The following is a 21650-nucleotide window of genomic DNA, read 5'->3' as shown; positions in this document are numbered from 1 at the left end:
AGTGCAAGGTGAGAAATGTCTTATTCATCTTTGCATGCACACTATTTGGCTTGTACCTGGGATGTTATTTTGTGGAAGCCTATCTCCTTTACCATTTATGATGATAGCCTTATTTTGACCTTTATGCTGTGAGCATTCAGGAGTCATCTACTGTTTTGGTGCTAGTGGTAGAAGGTAGAAGATGTAGCATAACAAAGAAAGATTGTATGATTATCAACCTGGAAATATTAGGAAGGATAGATTAGAGAGGTGATGAGTTTGGTGATCACAAAAATGGGTAAGATCAGATGGTGTTTTCAGGCTAACCTTATGGATATTATCATGAGGCCATCCTACATGGGGGTTTGGGACAACTATATTTGAAAAGTTAAAATAAAAAAAAATGATGCAGGTGCCTGAGACTATGGCAGTAGGGAAGGCAGAGAAGTAAATTAGTTTTTGAGGAAGACTGTGATAGTTAGGTTTTGGTGTTGTTGATGACAGTATCAGTAGTTCAGGAAACCTGGAGTGCTAGAGTTGAATGAGTATTCAGAAATAGAGGTGCAGATTTCAGAGTAAGCTAAGTTACGTAGTAGTTAGGGACTAAGTTATTACTGAAGACTTGAGTGTAAAGGAGTTTTCTGAAGGGGTAAAAGATTAAATCTTCACAAATTGCCTACTTATGAGGGCCAGAAGAGGAAGAAAAGTAAGGAAGAGAGATGGAGAAATGTCTTAGAAACATCAGATCAAGGATACCTTTGTGTCACAGAGTAAAACCGAGGTGGGTGTGGGTGGCTGGGTATTATGTATGCACAGATGCAAATGTGAAGGCACATGCAGTGAGGTGGTCAAAGGTGTTAAATGTTATAGAGGAATTATGGAGAAAGGAAACTTAAATGTTTGAAACATGGAATTCTCCAATATGCGCTAGACTTATCTCAGACATTTCTAGAATCATTGAAACCATTGAAATTGTTCTAATGCTACTGTGGGAAATAATCGATTTTTAGCTGCTTTTCCATGAACAGCTGTTATCATAGGTAAATGTTAAGAGATAGTGGACCATTGCTCATTAGAGAGGAGTGAGGTTCATCTCTTCATCCTCAGTGGATGGAATTTAGTATGCTCGGATGAGCATCCTGGCCCCTGGCCATGCTATCCCAGCTCCATGAAACAGGGTATCTATCATGTTACCCTGAATGAGTAGTACAAGATGCCTGGGGTGTGATGGACACCACAGAAATTAAGTGAATGTATTTTTTGATGTTTGGATTGCTTAGAAATAACTCCCCGCTCAGAAGAATGAGTTCTATGTGGAAATGATACGAAAGGGCATCAGATGTTTATGACCTTATACTACTTTTAAATTGGAGGGTGGATGGAAAGATTGTCTTGAACAAGAGATTTTGGTAGCACTTGCCCTATACTGTCTTGTTGAATAGGTTAGCACAGACATCGACATACAAATACTCATCTTTACTTTCTTCTCAGTCTGAAATTCTCTTCCTCCTGTTTTTTGGACAAATCCTTCTTGACATTCAAGACTTGGCTCAGACATCACTTTTTCTATGATGCCATTCCTGACCCATCCCTTTTTAATTAGTGTTCCTCCAAATTAGCTCAACTTGAGGCTTATTCCCCTATGTAGAATTTATTGAGAGTATTGAGTAATAATTCTTACAAGTTTATATCCTCCAATATAATACTTTTTCTTTTAGGAGACTCATTTGTGTTTTGGCAATGATTCCTATCAAGTTCAACATTACTCGTTTAAGGAAAGTATTGTTATGTACTTGTTCATTCAAAAAATATTTATTAAATATCCTCTCAGTGCCAGTGACAGTGTCCTTGTGTAGTTTACAATCACGTATAAGTTATGTCTGTATTTACAGAATGAATATTTCATTGAAATGCAAAGAACTTTAAAAATTCAAAGTACTGCCAAATTGAAAGGAACACATGAGTAAGGTCACATCAGTAACAACTATCACTGAGTTGTACCGTTTAGAAACTACTTTTCATAAACTGTTTCACTTAATCTTACCAGCAACTCAGAGAGGGCAACTATGTAGGATTAATCCTGTTTTATAGAGAAGAATGTGACATTCAGCCATTAAGTTAAATATTCAAATATCTAGGGCAATTGTTGGTTTAACCTAGGACTTGAACACAGGCTTTCTGGCTCCAAACCCTGTGTCTTCCTACGATGTAGTTCTCCCTCCCTAAAACATCACTCCTGATAGGACCAGGCAAAGCATCCTAAGGACATAGAAATATTGTCACCCCCATAGCCAGAAAATGTTAGCAATAATCTGACAAACAATACAATGAGTTTATCCCATTGTTAACAGATTCAATATGACAGATCTCAAATGTGATTAAAAAAAAAACTAGTCTCAAACTAATTATACAAACTTTATAAGATCAAGTCCTCCTCTCTAAAACAAATACCAAATTTTGCCAAAATAAAGTTGTGAAATTATTGAGATAATAAACTCTTCTAACTAACTGAGGTGTAAATGTATCAGTTTACCTAGTATTAAAGATTCCTATAAGTAATTAAAAGATAGTGCAGTCATTAAAAATGAGTACATGGAGGTTTATTTGTGTTAAGGGAAGTGCAGGTTATAAAATAGCACTTAGAATATAATTCTATCTTCATAAACCGTCACATATATCATACCCAGAGCGGGGAGGGGGGAATGTCTGGAAGGATATATTAAAAATCTTTACAGAAGGCCTTACCCTGTATTAGATAATGGGTAATTTTTAAAACAATTTTTCTCTGTTTTGCAACTCCTTAATTTTTTTATTAAAATAAATGTGTATTATCTATTTTTAAGTTAAAAAGTCCATGCAGGGATTATTATTGCAGTAGGTGGAAAGGAGATGAAAATACGCTAGGCAGAGGAATAGGAGACATGCTACCAGCCTGGGGTGGACGATGCAATAAAGGAATAATTTGGGAAACACAGAATTACAGTAAGTTGTAAGCAGCATAAACCTCAGGTTGCTGCCACCAATAGAGTCAATTAGAGCCATTTGTTTTTTTCCATTTAGCTTCTGGCTAAAGAATAGAATTAATAGCAATTGACTTTTTTGTTTGCTTTTTTAAGAGAAGTAAGCTTTTATTTCCTTGTTTCACAAATAAATCTGGCTGCATTGATCACAGTAACAATTGATTTTAATAACACATCTGATGTTTGCTGGAGGGTCTGTATTAATTGCATTCCATTTAAATTGTAATGTTTGTAAGATACCTTTGATTTTTTTCATTAAAAAATAGCATATTTTTTCCTACTCAAACCAAATTTTGCTCCCAGCATTTTACTTGAGTTGCTTGTTGCTAAAGGCATGTGTGACAAGATTTCTACCATATGGGTATATTTTATAACTGTTTAAGATTTAAATTTTGTATTATGCATTTCTCAAAAGGTATGTGTGTGTGTGTGTGTGTGTGTGTGTGTAGCTTAGTGGAGGAAAATATTTTAGGTTTGCTTTTAAAACAATAGATCTTTTCATGTGGCTTATAGGGACCCCTCTCTCCTTTAAATAATCACTGTGCACCCCTTGCCCCATTACACCCCGGCTGCACTGACCTTCTTTAGGGTCTCTAAATGCACCAATTACTGTTTCTACCCTCTCTCCTCACCCTGTATGTACAGACACTTTGGCTGAGTAATTTCTACCCACCCTTTATATTTGTCACTTCGTTGGGTCATAGGATGTGTAGATTTTTGGAAGGGCTGGTCCCCTGCACACTAGACCATTTAGTTTTTAGTCTAGTATCCTTTTGTCTATTTCCTGATACCAATAATCTGCCTTGTTGGGTACTTTTTCTTTTTTGTCAGCTTTAGAGCTGCTATTACCTAACAGTTTACTATCTCATCTTCAGCTTGCTTTGGTCCTTGATTATGTCTTCTGATCTCTTTTCCTCTGCTTCTCTTAGAACCAAATGGATTCATTCCACACTAGGAAATGGTGTGACCAGTGGGAATTGACTTATTCCCATTTTCAGTGTCTAAGGTACAATCTCTATTGCACAGGATTTGGAATACTCAATGGATATCTCACTTCTTCATTTCCCAGTTTAGAATTTGGAATGGAGTGGGAGCAATCCATCACAGCTCTTAAGTTCCAAATTCAAGAAAAAGAAAAAAAGTCACATAAAAAAGAGTTATGAGGAAGCTTTTCTTTTTATTTCTACAATTTTAAATCAAGAAGACTCCCCCCCCCAAATAGTTCATTCAGTTAGATTTTGTTAACATTTTATAAATATTATAAGATTCTATTTTAAGTACCTAGACTTAAACTTGAGTCACATACACCATGCAGGCTGGGATATTTTAATAATGTCAGGCTGGAAGGCAATGATCCCAAGCCATTTTGGCTTTCTTTTTCACACCTAAAATTGCTACATTAATCACAAGCCACCAGAAAAGTTAACAAGGCGTATTTTTATTAATACTGAAAAACATTTTAGAAATTTATAATGTTTTAATTGTTTGAATTTTAATTCATTGAAAAAGAAACAGTGACAAATATTATCAAAATAGTAATAAATCCCAAGTCACTATAGGTAGTCAGTTTCTTCTGACTATGTAGATAAATAGCTAAGTCATTTGGTTCACAAGACCAGAGTTTATATCAAATTTCACTTTAATTTTTGGTAAAAATAATAATAAAGTTAATCTCTCTAGAACTGGTTAATTCTCTGGTGAACAAATATTTGAATAATTGATATAGGCTAAAATACTCTGTTTTTAACATTTTTTAAATTTTTTTTTAATTTGAGAGAGAGAGAGAGTGCACAAGCTGGGGAGAGAGGCACAGAGAGAGAGAGATTTAGAATCCCAAGCAGGCTCATGCTCTGTGCAGAGCCTGATGTAGGGCTCAATCCCTGGGACCCTGGGACCCTGGGATCATGACCTGAGTCGAAATTAAAGTTGTACAGTCAACCAACTGAGCCAGCCAGGTGCCCCTAGGCTAAAATATTCTTTTATTTTAAAGTTTATTTATTTATTTTGAGAGAGAGAGTGTGGGGGAGGGGCCGAGAGAGAGAGAGAGAGAGAGAGAGAGAGAGAGAGAATTTCAAGCAGGCTATGCCCTGTCAGCCTGGAGTTCGTTGCAGGGCTGGAACTCACAAACTGTGAGATCAAGATCTGAGCTGAAATCAAGAGTCAGATGCTTAATCAACTGAGCCACCCAGGTGCCCCTAGGCTTAAGTATTCTTAAAATGGAAATGACTAGAGACTGAGAAGACAACTTGGTAATTTATCCTGTATCATAATCATTGCTGAGAATGACAATGACCATCTTACTATTTTGCAAAAAGGTTATTTCTTGCATTGGGATAAATTGGAGTTGCTGTATGTTAAAATAATTATTGTAACAAGGTACAATGTTTCATTAATGACTAAAGGTAGAAATCTCAGAGTTTAAAATTATTAATTTTACTATATAACATATGTTTAAGGATAGTGATAAAACAATATAGCTCATTTTCTGGATGTTCACAACTTGGTGTTTGTCCTCAAGCAAGAGTAATATTCATAATCTTGAAAACTAATATAAAAATGGAAAATCTGGCAGTTTATTAAAATTTAAATATAAAGTTACTTATTACCCAGCTATTTTACACCTAGGTATTTATCCAAGAAAAATAAAAACATATGTGCACATAAATACTTGTAGCGTTATTCATAATAGCAGCTTATTCATAATAAGGAAAAACTGGAAATAATCCAAATATTCATCAGCTGAGGCAATGGATAATCAAAATGTAATCCACAAAATGAAATGTTATCAAGCAGTCAAAAGGAATGAACTAATGATACACCATGGATGGATGAATCTCATAAACATTATACCAAATGAAAAAAGCTGGGCACAAAGACCTCATGTTGTATGAGTCCATTTATATTAAATTATCAGAAAAGCAGAAAGCATACCAATGGTTGCTTGGAGCTAAGGGCATACCCACTGACTACAAATGGATACAAGGGAATGTTCTAGATTGATGGAAATGTTCTCAAACTGGATTGTGGTGGATTTAGTAAATTATAAAAGTTTGCCAAAAAGTATTGAATTTTTAAAGATTACTTATAATAGGTGAATTATGGTGTGTGATTATATATACCTCACAAAAGCCATTAAAAAATATTTGTGACAGTCACACACATTCTTTCCATAGGTCTATGAAAGTATTAGTTCTCCTTCTCATATTTGAGGTAAATTTTGGGAGTTCTGTAAAAAATAAATATTGTCTGAAAACAAATTCTATAAACAAATTCATTTTCTGATTTATTTTCCCAAATTTTAATAGGAAGATAGTATTTTGTCTGGACGAAGTGTTAGAGATATTGAATATGAGGTTGAAAATGGATTCGGGAGTCTCTAATTAATCATAAAGAGGAGAAAAGTGAGCCCTTAGAGTGGACAGGTGACCCAGGTCAAACACAGTGAAAGGCAAAGTTGACGCCAGCACCCCTCTGTTGCCTCTACAGCGTATTAAAATAGGATGACTTACTATGAGGTCCTTACCAAGTGGCACTTCCTAGAGCTTCCTGTCTCATGGCCCACTCTACCTTGTTCATGTGGCCTGATGATCTACCGGATCAAACTCTCATGATAGTTTAGCCATTTTCCTTTAGCTCATGGAAGGCTTTTGATGCTGTGAAATCTCAGACTAAACAGCTGTATATCATCAGCACTGGATATTTATTAACCAAACAAATTACGGTTCAATTAAGATTTCCAATGTTTCAACAGTGATGGCAAATGAAACCATTTGTTCTAGCTACATCTCTTGTTTTTATTTGTGAGATTGGAAAAATAAATAAGTCAAAGCCAGATTTATTTAAGAAAGTTTTGTTACTGCTTGACAGTTTTTTACAAGATGGCAAAATTTTCATTTTTATTGAGTATTTCTAATTTCTCCCTGGGACAGTGTATTCACAATGGAAATATACAAGCTTGTATGTGGAGGATTTCTTACAATGCTGACAGAAGTTATGCATTTTCTGCTTTGTCCTAAAAAGTAATACTTTGATTTAACTTGATTAATGGAATTTAATGTATGTTGAAATTGGAGTTACCCACAGCAGAAAAAAAAAAAGAGTATTGGTCCTTTTGGAAAATTGACCAGTAGAGTAATAATAATCTGAATGACATGACAGCTTTTCTGGTTTTTGGTATTGTTAGGATTGAGATTTTGAGATTGTTAGGATAAGCAATTTCTTTTAATGACACATGTTTAAACGTATCCACTTTTGTCTCAGTGAAAATCATTGTTAGATATAGACTTTGTCGTCAAAAGAGGCTTACTTCTGCCTGTTGTTCCATTAGCTGGGAGTGAAAGGAAAAGATCTCCAAGATCTTGAGTATCAGCAACCAGTATTTAGCATTCTGGTGAAGATGAAATTATTAATGGTTTTGTCTGCATTTACTATTAATCATTTATTTAAGTCTTAAAAATAAGTGTGTATTTTAAGTAAGAAAATGTTTAGTTTTATTTTCCTGGTAAATAGGATAATGTAAATAAATACCTGGAAAGAAAAATTATATATGTGTGTATGTATGTGTGTGTATATATATATACATATATATATATATACATATATACATACATATACATATATATATACACACACATACATACACACACACATATATATATATATATATATGTGTGTATATATATATATATATACATATATATGTGTGTATATATATATATATGATTTCCCTTTATTCTCAGAGAAAACTGTACTACAATATAATCAACATTTTAAAATACAGTAATTTTCTGTACTGGTTAGTAAGGACATTGGGTTTGAGCTTGGTGCTGAGGAGAATAACCCATGACTTCCAGTGCTTTGATGCAACCTCAGATGCAAGACCTTCTGGCCAAGCATCGGTAATTTCATGTTGTTGGAGCATTTGCTGCATCCCTGGGGCTTGCAACTTTCTATGAGTTTGCTGTGGCTGAACCAAGAAAGATGGCATATGCAGATTTCTAAAGAAATTATGATTCCATGAAAGATTTTGAGGGGATGAAGAAGACTGGTATCTTTCTGACTGCAAAGTGATCTGGGGATGTAAAGAATTCCTTTAGGTTGAGTTCCATTGAAGTTTGTCACTTCACTTGTCCAGGGCCTGTGTTCCTGAACTATGAAACATGAATATTGGGTTATGGAATAGTTTCTCTTGATAAATAAACAACTAATAAAAAACAATAGTAAAGGGGCATCTGGGTGGCTCAGTCAATTAGGTGTTGGACTCTTTGATTTTGGCTCAGGTCATAATCTCATGGTCAAGATTGAGCCTTGTGTTGTCCAGCTCTATGCTAAGCCTGGGGTCTGCTTGAGATTCTCTCTCCCTCTCTCCCTGACCCTCCCCTGCTTGCCCACATGCTTGCTTGCCTGCTCTCTTTCTCTCTCTCTAAAAAAAAAAAAATTGTAAATCAAGAGAGATTGATACTCTTGAGACACAGAAAGATGTAAAAATGTTGATTTTAATAATTATCTGAATACTACTCAGTGAAAATAACAACAAAAACAACTACTGATACATGCAATAAAACTGGTAAATTTCCAAAACATTATGTTGAGTGCAAGAAGTCTTACATAAAAGCGCATATCATATGACTCAATTTCACTGAAGTCTCCAACAGGTAAAAGTAAACTATGGTTTAATAAAAATAAGAACAAAAGTTGTTTCTGGGAGGATGGAGTGGAAACAGACTGAGAAAGGGCACAGGAGATTTTGTAGGTTGACAGTAATATTCTAAATCTTATCTAGGTTTGAGTTACATAAGTGTATGGTATTTGGGAAAAAATCAGCCATGTAGAGATAAGATTTACATATTTCCTTATATGTAAATTTTGTCTCCATAGAAAAATATAAATAAATATTGAATTCTGGTTAATGATATGCATACTGAAGTGTTGAGGAGTGAAGAGTACTGAAGTATAATTTATTTTGAAATCCATTAAGAAAAAAGATGGATTGATGGATGGATAGAGAGACAGATAAATAGGATGAAAGAGATATAGCAAGATTTAAATCATTGTCTCTGGATAGTGACTTATATGGATGTGTACTGCACAATTCTTGCACGTTTCTCTGAAATTTTTATAATAAAATGTTAGCTCATCGTATTTCCCAGTCTTTAAATAGATTGGTTAAAGACATATAACTGATGCTAGAAGTCAGAGAAATTTTCCAAACATTATTAAACATTTACCTTAGGAGTCTCCAGAAATTATAATTCTAGAAAACTCTAATTCACAGAGTTTATTCACAGATCAAAATATATGTAAAATTCTCATGATAGGAAACTTAACAGCATGGTGGGTGAAGTTCTTTTTTCTCCAATAGAGTGTATCTGAAAATCTCTTTCAAAAGAAATTGGGGCCATGAATTTTATTTTTGAGGCACTGAATTTCCAAAGAGTAATAATAGTTCTCAAACTTGAGTGTGCATCAGGATCACCCAAACAGTTTGGTAAACTACAGGTTGCTGCTTCCATCCCAGAGTCTCAGATTCTAGAGGTCTGGAGTAGGGTCTGAGAATTTCTTCTCCTCCTTCTCCTTCTCCTCCTCCTCCTCATCCTTCTTCTTCTTCCTCTTTTTCTTCTTCTCCTCCTCCTTCTCCTCCTCCTCCTCCTCCTCCTCCTTCTTCCTCTTTTTCTTCTTCTCCTCCTTCTCTTCTTCTTCTTCTTCTTCTTCTTCTTCTTCTCCTAATGTTTATTTGTTTTTGAGAGAGAGAGACAGACCATAAGCAGGGAAAGGGCAGAGACAGAGGGAGACAGAATCTGAAGCAGGCTCCAGGCTCTGAGCTGTCAGCACAGAACCCAATGTGGGGCTCAAACTCATAAACTGTGAGATCATAACCTGAGCAGAAGTTGGACACCCAACTGACTGAGCCACTCAGGCACCCGAGAATTTGTACATCTAACAAGTTCCCAGGTGCAGCTGATGCTCTAACTGGGAGGCCATTCTTTAAGAATCTTGGCAGGGGGTCTATCCGCCCTTCCATCAGGAGCACCTATTGCGATTACTACTTACTTAAAATAGCAAGAAAATGTGAACAAATCAACTCCAGGATTTTCATGAAAAGTCATAAAAAGAACAAGAAGAAGAGAAATGAGTTTTGTTAAGTCTCTTAGCCTATTTGATTTCCTATTTTTATTGTATGTGCATTAAAAATAATAATTACTAAGAATATACTGGTTGTCTAAAGTGGCACAGGCAAAGTATTACAAAGTAGACTTTGAGATCTACTTCCCTACTTGCATTTGGCATATTTCCATGTAATAAAAACCATTTTTGTGTTAGTTTAACAAAACTAAGTACATCCTTTCTTTACCCCTCTCCCATCAGATCTAGAGCCCCTCTGCTATACCCACATTGTACCGATTGTACGAATGATGCTGCAGTGAAATTGTTGACTTATCCATCTGCCTAATTTACTAGATGCGACAGATCATAACTGAATGCGCATCACTAATGCCTCATATCTAGTAGTGAATGAATATATAAATGAAAACCAGATGAATGAAAAGACATATCTCCCAATGCAAATACAGAACTTATTTAGATTTTGTTGTTTGAAGTTAACCATGTCACTGCCCCCTTCCTTTATAGTAAATATATGCTTATTGGTTGCAGGTGGTTGTCCCACACCATCAACATATTCCAAAGTTTAATTTTTTAAAAATATTTACTTATTTTTGAGAGAGAAAGATACAGACAGACAGACAGACAGACAAAGCATGAGGGGGAGATGGTAGATAGAGAGGGAGACACAGACTTGGAAGTGGGCTCCAGGCTCTGAGCTGTCAGCACAGAGCCTGACATGGGGCTTGAACTCACGAACCGTGAGATCATGACCTGAGCCAAAGTCAGATGCTCAACCAACTGAGCCACCCAGGTGCCCCCCTTTTTAAAATTTTTTAAAAATATTTATCTATTTTTGAGAGAGAGAGAGAGAGAGAGAGAGAGTGAGAGAGAGAGACAAACACACTCCAAAGTTTAAAGAGGAATTTTAGGAGAATTGGATTGAGGGTGTGTGCACAAGTGACAACTGTGTATGTCTCAGGATGAGATTTTTCCTTGAGAATGAAAGGCTGTTGACTTAAGCAGTCTATGAAAAGTAATTTTCCTGCTTGGCTGTTGGTTGGGTGACAAGGTAGGTAATGAAGTAAAATAATTAGTCCTGCTAAGAGGTGATGACATGTCAACATTGGCAGGTTCAGTCGGTCTCATTCAGTTATCCAGAGTCACCAGATGGTGAAGTATTGGCCCGAGGAATCAGGGCAATGGGAATTCTCACCAAAGGGAAACTGTGTGGTTGTTTTAGTTGAAATGGAGCTCACTTACAAGAACAGCTGGGCAAACAGATATAAAGTGCTCCATTAAGAAGAAGACATTTTCCCTCTCAGATTTCTGTCAAAATGGCATTTTCTTCTAAATTCAATAGCAAACATTCTCCAGGTATTGGGTGACCATAATATCCTAATAAAAAGTTAACTGGTTGACACCTGGGAGTTATGGCTCAGTGGGAATTGTTCAGGTGTGACTTTATAAAGGGAGCTCTTCACATGAGCTGGGACTTTATTTCCTGAGCTCTGAAAGCACGTTTACATGCAGGAACATGTCTTCCAGTGGCAAACTCCCCACAAGGCGCTGGAGAGAGAACATGCTGTTCTGCTTGCACTAGAGCAGAGATCACAGAACGTTGCAGGTTGAGCATCCCGCTCACACTGATCATGTATGTGTAGGTCAAGTTCTGAGTTTCTTCAAAGGCCCCCATTCCTGTACTCTGGCATCTGTCCATGTGGCTTATGGTACTTTTACCCTACTTTTTCTCTACACTTTTTTAAAAATGACATTTTCCTGAAAATTTATAAAAGTCTTGCTTTATATATATCTGAACTATTTTCATGAAGATTTTTCCCCTTATGTTTTCAGATCTGAATTCACAAAACACAAGTAGGGATGCCTTCTGTTCGCCTCTAAAGCTGTGTGCTGTTAATTCAGCCTTTCCTGAATGCCCCAAATCTCTTTTCATCTGTTTTTCTTATTTAGATTCCTGATTCATCACCTGAATTGTATCTATTGAGTGAAGTAATTTCATTGGTACATTAGAAAGCACAATGTCCAAAATGTGGCTGAGCCCCTGTCTTCCTTACAGGTGGCATCTCACCACCCATATCCCTTATGGCCAGTGTCAGCAGAATCAGAAGGCAGGGAAGATGGAAATCAAAGGCATGAAGGAAGAAGGGCAGAGTGGGTGGGAGCAGCTTGAGGCCTATGGGAAGAGTTTAGAGAACTTCAAGTTAGCCTTATAAAGTTGTAAGTAGCAATTATTTCTGCATGGTCTTTGTGAGTGGTTAATGTATAAGACCATAAATAAAAGATGATTTGAATGATGCCATTTAGAGTTTTGCAGTGCACAACTCAAACAACTGTCAGTGGTGTCCCTGTTTCCAGAAGACATGTTGTACAGCTGCTACATGTTTACTGCACACTAGCTCTTTGCAAGCTGTCATTAATTCTCTACTGGGCCGTGGTAAAACTTCATTCCCAAAGAGTTGGGAACTTCACTCCCAAAGAGAGTGACAGAGCTATGTGGGATTTTGAGAAGGAATTCCATTCTGGAGATCCAGAGCCTATGTTAAAATTATGGTTTGTATAATTTAGCATTACAGTTCAATTAAATGCAGTCTATGCCACCAAATATGGTTTTTGGAAGTTTTTGAATGTGTTGTCAGATAGCAACTGCCCTGCTTAATACATAAACTCAAGATGTGACCATAAAGGCATTGGGATGTTTTCCACCTGCAATTCACTGTGTAAGAAGAATATAGAATGCGTTTGAAACTTAGAATTGTCAGCTCTGGGAAGATACTAATGCCTAAAAAGGACTTGCTGATTTTATATATGTACCATTTATATAATGTGAATAAGAATATTAGGCACTATTAAAAGTACTTTCACCAGTGCTGTAATGGCAAGATGATTGAATGACCTTCCATCAGAGGAAAGTCTTTCATCTCTGAGAAAGGCTTATTACTCAGAGATGAGGAAGGTCATGCCATGCCCATGCTCTAGTGGCATGGTATCATGCCAGACAAGAGATTCAACCACATTGAATTACACAAGTAGTTTGCTTTGTTTTGTTGCTGGGTCATATCCCATTGTATGGATAAGCCATAATGTGTTTATCCATTTAACTATTGATTGGCAGTTGGTTTGTTACCAGTTTGGTGCTGCTTTGACTATCTGCATACGAGTCTTCATACAGCTTTATTTTTCATTTCCTCCAGAAAAATACCTAGGAACGAAACTGATAGGTTATTTGGCAGCTGCCCAACAGTTTTCGCAAGTGGTTATACCACCAAACATTCACATTCAAAATGTGTGAGGGCTCCAGTTGTTCCAACTCCTGTCTAACACTTGTTAGTGACAGTCTTTTAATTTTATCCGTTCTTGGGAGTGTGATATCTTACTGTGATTTCAACTTGCATTTCCCTGAAGACTAATGATGTTGACCAGGAGTTGGTAAACTATGACCTGGTAGACAAATCCAGCCAACTGCCTATTTTTATAAGTACAGTTGACCTGTGAGCAATAGGGGTTTGAACTGCACCAGTTCACTTATACACAGATGTTTTTGACAAATACAGTACTGTAAATGTATTTTCCTTATGATTTTCTGTAACTTTTTCTTTGCTCTGGCTAACTTTATTGTAAGAATACAAATATAGAATACATAGACAAAATAAGTGTTAATTGACTGTTTATGTTTCCAGTAAGGCTTCCAGTCAACAGCAGGCAATTCTAGCAGAGAGCACCTGGTCTACAAAACCTCAAATATTTATCATTTGACCACTTACAAAAAGCATCTGATGACCCTGATGTTCGGCGTGTGCTTGTTGGCTATCACATATTGTCTTTAGTGAGGAATCTATTTAAATCCTTTTCCCTTAAAAAAAATATATTTTGTCTTCTTATTGAGTAGAAAGAATTCTTTTAAACATTCTGAATTCAAGTTTTTAAATAGATACACATATTGCAAATACTTTCTTCCAATTTGTAGTTTGGCTTTTATTTTTCTTGTTAGTTCTTTTAAAGTTCAAAACTTTAAAAATCTGATCCAATTTGATTTGTCAGTTTTTGAAATCTATGCTTTATCTGTCATATCTGAACTGATGGGAATTAATTTTATTATTTTGATATCTTAGAAAATTGACTCTGTATAAAAAAAGGCACTAAATAAGTTTAGGGGTTGGCAGTATAAATGGGATGTGTGTAACAAAAGAGAAACATACTATGGGTGATAATCAAGCTTGTTCTTTTAGTCCTGAAACAATTGAGTCATTATTCTTTTAAATATAATTTATTGCTAAATTGGCTAACATACAATGTGTACAGTGTGCTCTTGGTTTTGGGGGTAGATTCCCGTGGTTTATTGCTTACATACAACACCCAGTGCTCATCCCAACAAGTGCCCTCCTCAATGTCCATCACCCATTTCCCCTCTGCCCCACCTCCCCATCAACCCTCAGTTTGTTCTCTGTATTTAAGAGACTCTTATGGTTTGCCTCCAATTGAGTCATTATTGACATCAGTATTATAGCTATTTTTTTTTATTTCATATCTTATAGAAATTAATGTTGATCTGGTTTATTCCTAAATTTGCAATTTAGAATATTTCTGATGTCATTAGTGTTTTACAACACTGAGAGCGTATTTTTCTGCTGCTACACTAATAGATAATTTTTACTTTAAAAAGAGAACTTTAGTATCAATTTTCTCTTAAGGTGATTTAATCAACTTGGCTAACTATGTATCAAACTTTAGGCCACATTCTGAAATATTTTAGAAAGTATAGGATAACCTTAAGAGAGCCTAGACATAAAAGAATATATCCTGTTGAATGGGTTGGAATGGTAACTCCTTTCTCACTGATCTGTGTCTGGATGTTTATAATAGTTTAGCTAAGTACCATGTGTTTGGGCTATGTTTCTTGACAAAGCTGAAACTGACCACAGCCACTCAGAACTCTGGGGTCAACACTAAATGCCTGCTCAGTACCTGTGCCTATAGCAAAGCAACCTCCGGTTGATCCAGAGAGTTCTCTGAGCTTACAGTGCTCCACCTTTTGTCTGGTGTTCTTATCTCAGTACCTCCTTACTGATTTTAATGCCACAGGGCATGTATTTACTTTTAAAAATTAAAAGAGGATTAATTCTAATTTTATTTTGAAAGACTTTTTTTTTTTTTTTCCTTTTAGTATTTCACAACACCCTTTTGAACTATTTGGAGATACTCTAGGGTGTTGCAAAAAGAGGATTAGAAACAACTGTTCTAGATCCAAGGTTCTACTTTACCAATATGCAATATTTTTTCTCAACCATACTGGTGTTGTTTTCCTGGAATGTTCACATTCTTTATTTTGTCTCACTCTTCATTGGCAGAGGCTTTATTTCTCGTGTAAGATACAATAAAATGTTCTTCCAGGACTCTTACTTCTCTGTACTCCTGGGCTTTTCTGGGCAATATATATGCCATTTTATTTATAAATGTTTTCCTAGTTAAGCTTATATCATGTTCTGTTATTTTTCTGTTAATTCTACCTTATGTCATTCACCAGAGGTTTTCATACAAACATTGAAAGATAACTGTCACCACAGGACTGTGTTCCAAAGCATTTAATTAGAGTTACTCAGAATGAAGCATAATTTATCAAAGATCAAAAATTATTATAGGATGCATGGAGATATACCCTAAAATATTGGGGGATATTGTCCACTAGTATAAAATTGAATACTAGTCCAAACATTCATTTGAAGCAAAGCTTGACAAAATTAATCAGATTGAAAGGGCAAAAAAGGTTAAACTCTTTGCTGAGCACTGAAAAGACCAATGGTGTAATAACTCAATGAGCGAAGGCATGTAAGGAAGACAAACCAAAGATAGAGGGAATCCATACTGCATGACAATGTGAGCATAGGTGAAGGTGCATTGCAGAATGTGAGAAGAATATACTGGCCAAACAGAAGGAAGATAGGTTGAAAAGTAATAAAGGAAGCAGTAATGTGTGCCAGGGTAATTATAAGGGACTTGAATTCTTAGCTCCAAAGAAGGAACTGAGATGATCGTCTCAAAATACCATGTTTGTGATGCTGCTTTGAGGTCAGATTTGTCTGTGTGCATCTCTCTTTCTTTTTCAGGACTTTTAAAAATTTAGCTCCAGAGAGTAGGATGAATTAGAATTTTGGAAAAAGTTGGTCAGCTAAATGCCAATTCGTTCAAAGAGTTACATGATGTTGATATATTTGCTGGCATATTTGCAAAAGGGAGAAAGACTGGAGTCATGAAAATTCCTGTGCAGAGGAAATGAGAATAATTCCACCTTGTCAGTTGGTAATTCTGTTTACAGCCTTCTTTTTCCTCACTTGGTGCAGCCATCCTTTCCACTTTCCAAGTGGGAGAGGCCCATCAGGCCAAAAGGTATGAGCAAAGGTCTGATGTGATGATGCTGTGAATCTTGGCCCTTAGTCAAACATGAATGCAGCCTAAGTACAGTGAGATTCCTTCTTCTCTGCTTCCCAACAAGGGGTTGGAAATAGGCCAGTGGGTTTTGATTTACTGTGGGACCTGATAACCTTCTGAGGTAGTGGTATATGTCCTTGACTGATATTTGTTCCATTCCATTGAGCAGGATGGATCTAGGCACATAACTAAAAAGGGAAAATTTGGCTTGGACAAAATCTATGTTATAGCTAAAGTATAAACCCCCTCATCAAAATCTAATGAAGTTAGGACAAAACACGAGCGGTTAGCATCAACTTGAGTGTCATGGTCTGGGTGTTGGGGTCACCCCTTACTCTGTTGGGTAACGATGAAGTTCTCAACGGCAACAGAGCAGGAAGTGCAGCTTAGTGAGAACTGAGATCCAGTTTTGACCCTGCACTTAACTTGCCGAGTGACAGAGGAGTGGCTGCCCTCAATTTAGTTGTTTGTGCTACGAGAGAATTGCACAAGATGAGCTAGACTAGATGAGTCTTCCTTGGACTTGAGATAAGCCACCCAGTATCTCCGGGTTTCAATTTTGCCTCAAGTATAGGAATAGCAATTTGAGATTCTAGAAGTTTATAGAAATTTTATCAAATTCTTAGGAAGTACAAAGTTCTATGTACATATGTAAAAATAGTGGTACTGGCTGGTGAGGTCAGAGAGTGGTTCCCACAACCTGGTATCCAAGAAGGGGCTGTCTTTATTTTTTCAAAGGCCTATTGGAATCCTTTTATGTAGCTATATTGAGGCATTCCAGGCTGATTTTGACTGGGATAGTATAAATTTAGTGTAATGACTTTGGGAAGCCCATGCTGTTCAGAGGTGCTGACTGGTGTTAATGCAATATAAATCTTTGATTCGTGAGAAATAGAATGTGGATTACTAAATTAATAAATGCAGTCTTTCCCGTGGGCAAAATATTTTGGGGAAAAAAAAGAAATCTCTATGGAATAAAGAAAGAAAATAATTGAGGTCCACACTCTCTTATCTTAAAACTCTTGGGGCCAGATATGTTTTAGAATTCAGAAAATCTTTGGATTTTAGCAATGTACTAGGTTATCTAGACCAGATATTAAGTAACCTCTTCAGCAGGGCTTGGCCAGCACCCCTTAATTAAACATACTAACTTTCCTACAATTAAACATGTGAATAGTCACGCAGACTAGTCAGTAAGATTCAAGAAAGACTCAGTGGCCTCATTATGGTTCAGATTGGGTTTTGTTACCAAATAAGTTTAACCTAAATCTACAAAAAACCTTACAAAGTGTTTTGGATTTCTGAACTGTGGCTAAAAGGTTATCTATGGCCTTCATTAAGTAACAGATTATTGGGGCACCTGGGTGGCTAAGTCGGTTAAGCGTCTGACTTCGGCTCAGGTTGTGATCTCGCAGTCTGTGAGTTCGAGCCCCGCGTCGGGCTCTGTGCTGACAGCTCAGAGCCTGGAGCCTGTTTCAGATTCTGTGTCTCCCTCTCTCTGACCCTCCCCCGTTCATGCTCTGTCTCTCTCAGTCTCAAAAATAAACATTTAAAAAAAAGTAACAGATTATTGAGCAATTACTATGTGCCAGCTTTAAGATAGTGCCATTTGCAGGATGCCTGGGTGGCTCAGTTGGTTGAGAATATGATTCTTGATTTTGGCTCAAGTCATGATCTCACAGTTCATGGGATGAGACCCTCATCAGGCTTTGCACTGACAGTGCAGAGCCTGCCTGGGATTCTCTGTCTCTCTTTCTCTCTCTGCCCCTTATTCATGTGTACACCCTCTCACTCAATAAATAAATGAAACATTAAAAAAAAAAAGATAATGCCGTTTTCACTAATCTTTGTAAACAACCCCTCAAAGTGGACATTGTTATCCATGATCCATAATTTTCAAATCAGGAAATTCAGGGTCAAGTACTTTCAGGGAGTGGCCAGAGGATACATCGATAACTAAGTTGCAGAACTGGGATTTGAACGAGGCTCCTTCTGGCCCCAAAGACAAAACACCATGTCGTTTACTCACGGCTTAGTCAAGACCTCTGGTTAGTGCGATGATCTGCCACTATTGCCTACACAGTTAAAAAGAAAAAAAAAAAAAAGCTTTGAAAATTTAATTAAGATTTTTCTCCTCAGTCTGCACAATCTCTCTGGGAAAGTTCATCAAATGATTATTTAGAAACTGACAACATCCAGGTGGATCTGTATTCTTTTCCTGAGCATCGCACTTGAATATTCAAATTCCTTCAGAGCATCTCCATGCAGTTGTCTCACTGACCCTACCGCTTCCAAATAGAACTAAAGGTTTTCTCCTCCACCTGTCTCTTCTTTCAGAACTCCCTATCCTCCCATCTCAGGTACCCTTAAGCTGTCTCCGGCCCTCACTCCTGTCCCTTTGTTTCCATCTCTATTAATCACTGAATTTTGCAGGAATACAGCTGGAGGGCAGCATTGATGAGGCTGGGTATTTTCAAAGCGCAGTAGCTAAATTTACTAATTAGACATTTCAGATCCTTTGCCCCTCCCGACAGTATGTATAAAATGAAGGTTTTGACTAATTGTGGATAACCAAAATAGCCTTAAATACCATCTACCTGCTCAATAATAAACTACTAAATATTAAGCCCTAAGATTTTCCTTTGTGTTCTAGACTGCTTTATACGTTATTTAGTTTGGGTTTGGGGATCTCAAAATTACCCATGTTTTAGCCGTTTAGGTGGGTATGTCAGAATATTGGTTAGCTAAGTAGACCACGTGCTTTCTAGCGACAATGCCTGTAACAACTAACCTTTGCTCCAAATTTGCTCTGGGTTGCTAAATCAGTGAAATAATAGCCTGGTACTTTTTTGTTGCCATCTTTAGGTAAAAGGCCAAGCCTGAAAGTCCACATCAATACCACGAGTGACTCCATCCTCTTGAAGTTCCTACGTCCAAATCCAAATGTAAAACTGGAAGGTTTTCTCCTGGGATATGGCAGCAACTTGTCACCAAACCAGTACTTCCCTCTTCCAGCAGAAGGGAAACACACGGAGGCAGTGGTCGGTAAGATGTGTGGGTTTCAGGCACGGGAAGAAGACAGGTCGCAGGTAATGGGCACAACACGAGATAGAAATCTTGAAGGCAGGCGTCCTTTCTTCCATTCTCAGCCAAACCAAATGCCAAAATTACAAGTTATCTTCATAATTGTTGTAATGGATACAGCACAGTTCTTTACATGAGAAAATATGGGATGCGTACTCTGTGTGTACTGTGGAAATAATCAGCTTCATTGTCACTATACCGACAATCCCTGACCAGAGAACTTAAATTGCATAGGAAAAAAAATGAGCTAAAATGCCTCGTTTTAGCCTGTCTATTTGGATCAATTTTTCTCTCTGTTTTATTTTTACATTCTTCTGGTGGAAAATAGAAACTAGAGCTTTCTGGGCATGTCTTCATGAGAAGCTACCCTTAAAAAGGAAAAGAAAATATATTACATTTTTTAAAAATTTTAGCATATTTCAGACAAAAAGATTAAAAGCTTTTACATGGATTATAAAATGTTACATTTCTTTGAAAATGTTTTTAATCCCATTAAAATGTAATTTGAGGATGTAAGCATCTTTAAGCCTTATTCAGAAAAATTATTTGCACGTAAAACCTTTTTAAAGATAAAATTTTTAAGAAGGGGATTATCTATTATGAATGCCTTCAAAGGCTTTCTGAACAGTCTCAGATGAGATTTGTATTTCGCTCCACTGCTAGGATTATTGCTAAAGAGCTTTTGCATGAAGTTCCCATGTTTAACCAAGTATTTGAACTATCGTACATCAGATCTGGCATTCATGCATATACGCGAGGAACGTTGCATAAATATTTTTGTTCGTTCTTCACAGAGAAGTCTGTTGTACTTTACAATCAGACAGGAGTGTAACATTATTATTTTTTTTTTTTCAACGTTTTTTTATTTATTTTTGGGACAGAGAGAGACAGAGCATGAACGGGGGAGGGGCAGAGAGAGAGGGAGACACAGAATCGGAAACAGGCTCCAGGCTCCGAGCCATCAGCCCAGAGCCTGACGCGGGGCTCGAACTCACGGACCGCGAGATCGTGACCTGGCTGAAGTCGGACGCTTAACCGACTGCGCCACCCAGGCGCCCCAGGAGTGTAACATTATTAATGAAATGTCTAGACTAGATTTTACCTAAGATAATTGTTTTAAAGCAAACACATTACACTTTGTTGCCAAAAAAAAAAAAAAAAAAAATTGAGAATTACACACTTTTGACAAATGTTACAACACTAACCTTGGATCATACAAACCATAAGGAATTTGAAATTTTGCAAATATTCCCTCACCACATTCACTCTTTACTACAAAAGGTGCCTGGAAGCTGTATACTCACTCTCGGCACAAATGGAAGCAGGTCTCCTGACCCTTTATTTATTAAGTATTGGAAGTAATGCTTTATTTATGATAGTTTTTCCCCTTGGTTCTGTAGATTGAGAATTTGGTCAGTTGAAAACTTCCTTTTCATAAGAGGTGAAAGACTTTCAATCTTAAAAAGATAGAAGTCAGGTTGTTAATGAAAAATATGTGCAGAAAAGTAAAGAAAATTTTCTATTATAAATATACCAAGCTTTCAGTAGCTCAGTGATGAGGGATAATCAAAAGGACAAAATATACTTTTATTTATTTACTGTTGTTGTCATCCTTTGGAATTTTTTATTATGGAAAGTTCAAACATGTAAGGAGGGCAAATATAATGACCCTCATGTTTCATTATGTAACTTGAATACATATCACTGTTTTGCTCTCGTGTTCTATGTATTCTTCATGTACACCATTTTTTTAAATTAGATTTTAAAGCATACCTGGATACCATATTTTTAAAACTGTGAACACTCCAGTATGCATCTCTAACAGATAGGAAATATTTTTAGTAATGCCATGTCTTTATCACATTACAATAATAATTTTACAAAATCATTTGCTGCCTAGTCCATATTTAAATTTCTCTGGTGGTCTTAAAAATGCCTTCTTAGAGTGGTTTCCTTTTTGAATGAGGATCCAAACAAGGTATACTTGTTACATTTGGTTATTATGTCTCCTAAGTATCTTTC

General features: G+C 36.6%; 1 protein-coding gene across 32 annotated transcripts in view; it reads left to right on the top strand.

Annotated features, from left to right (window-relative positions):
- The window catches only part of ABI3BP (ABI family member 3 binding protein), a 256453-nt gene that overhangs the window by 44815 nt on the left and 189988 nt on the right, over window positions 1–21650 (top strand). For all 32 annotated transcript variants that reach the window (XM_078452941.2, XM_078452937.2, XM_078452958.2 and 29 more), the window contains exon 2: window positions 19410–19589. In XM_078452941.2, coding sequence (XP_078309067.1) covers window positions 19410–19589 — 180 coding nt within the window. The remainder of the gene's footprint in view (window positions 1–19409; window positions 19590–21650) is intronic.

This window comes from Panthera onca, chromosome C2, assembly GCF_046562875.1.
Source record: "Panthera onca isolate mPanOnc1 chromosome C2, mPanOnc1 haplotype 2, whole genome shotgun sequence".
Taxonomy (NCBI): domain Eukaryota; kingdom Metazoa; phylum Chordata; class Mammalia; order Carnivora; family Felidae; genus Panthera; species Panthera onca.
The sequence above is the reverse complement of the archived record's forward strand: the minus strand, read 5'-3'. Positions and strand labels throughout refer to the sequence as shown.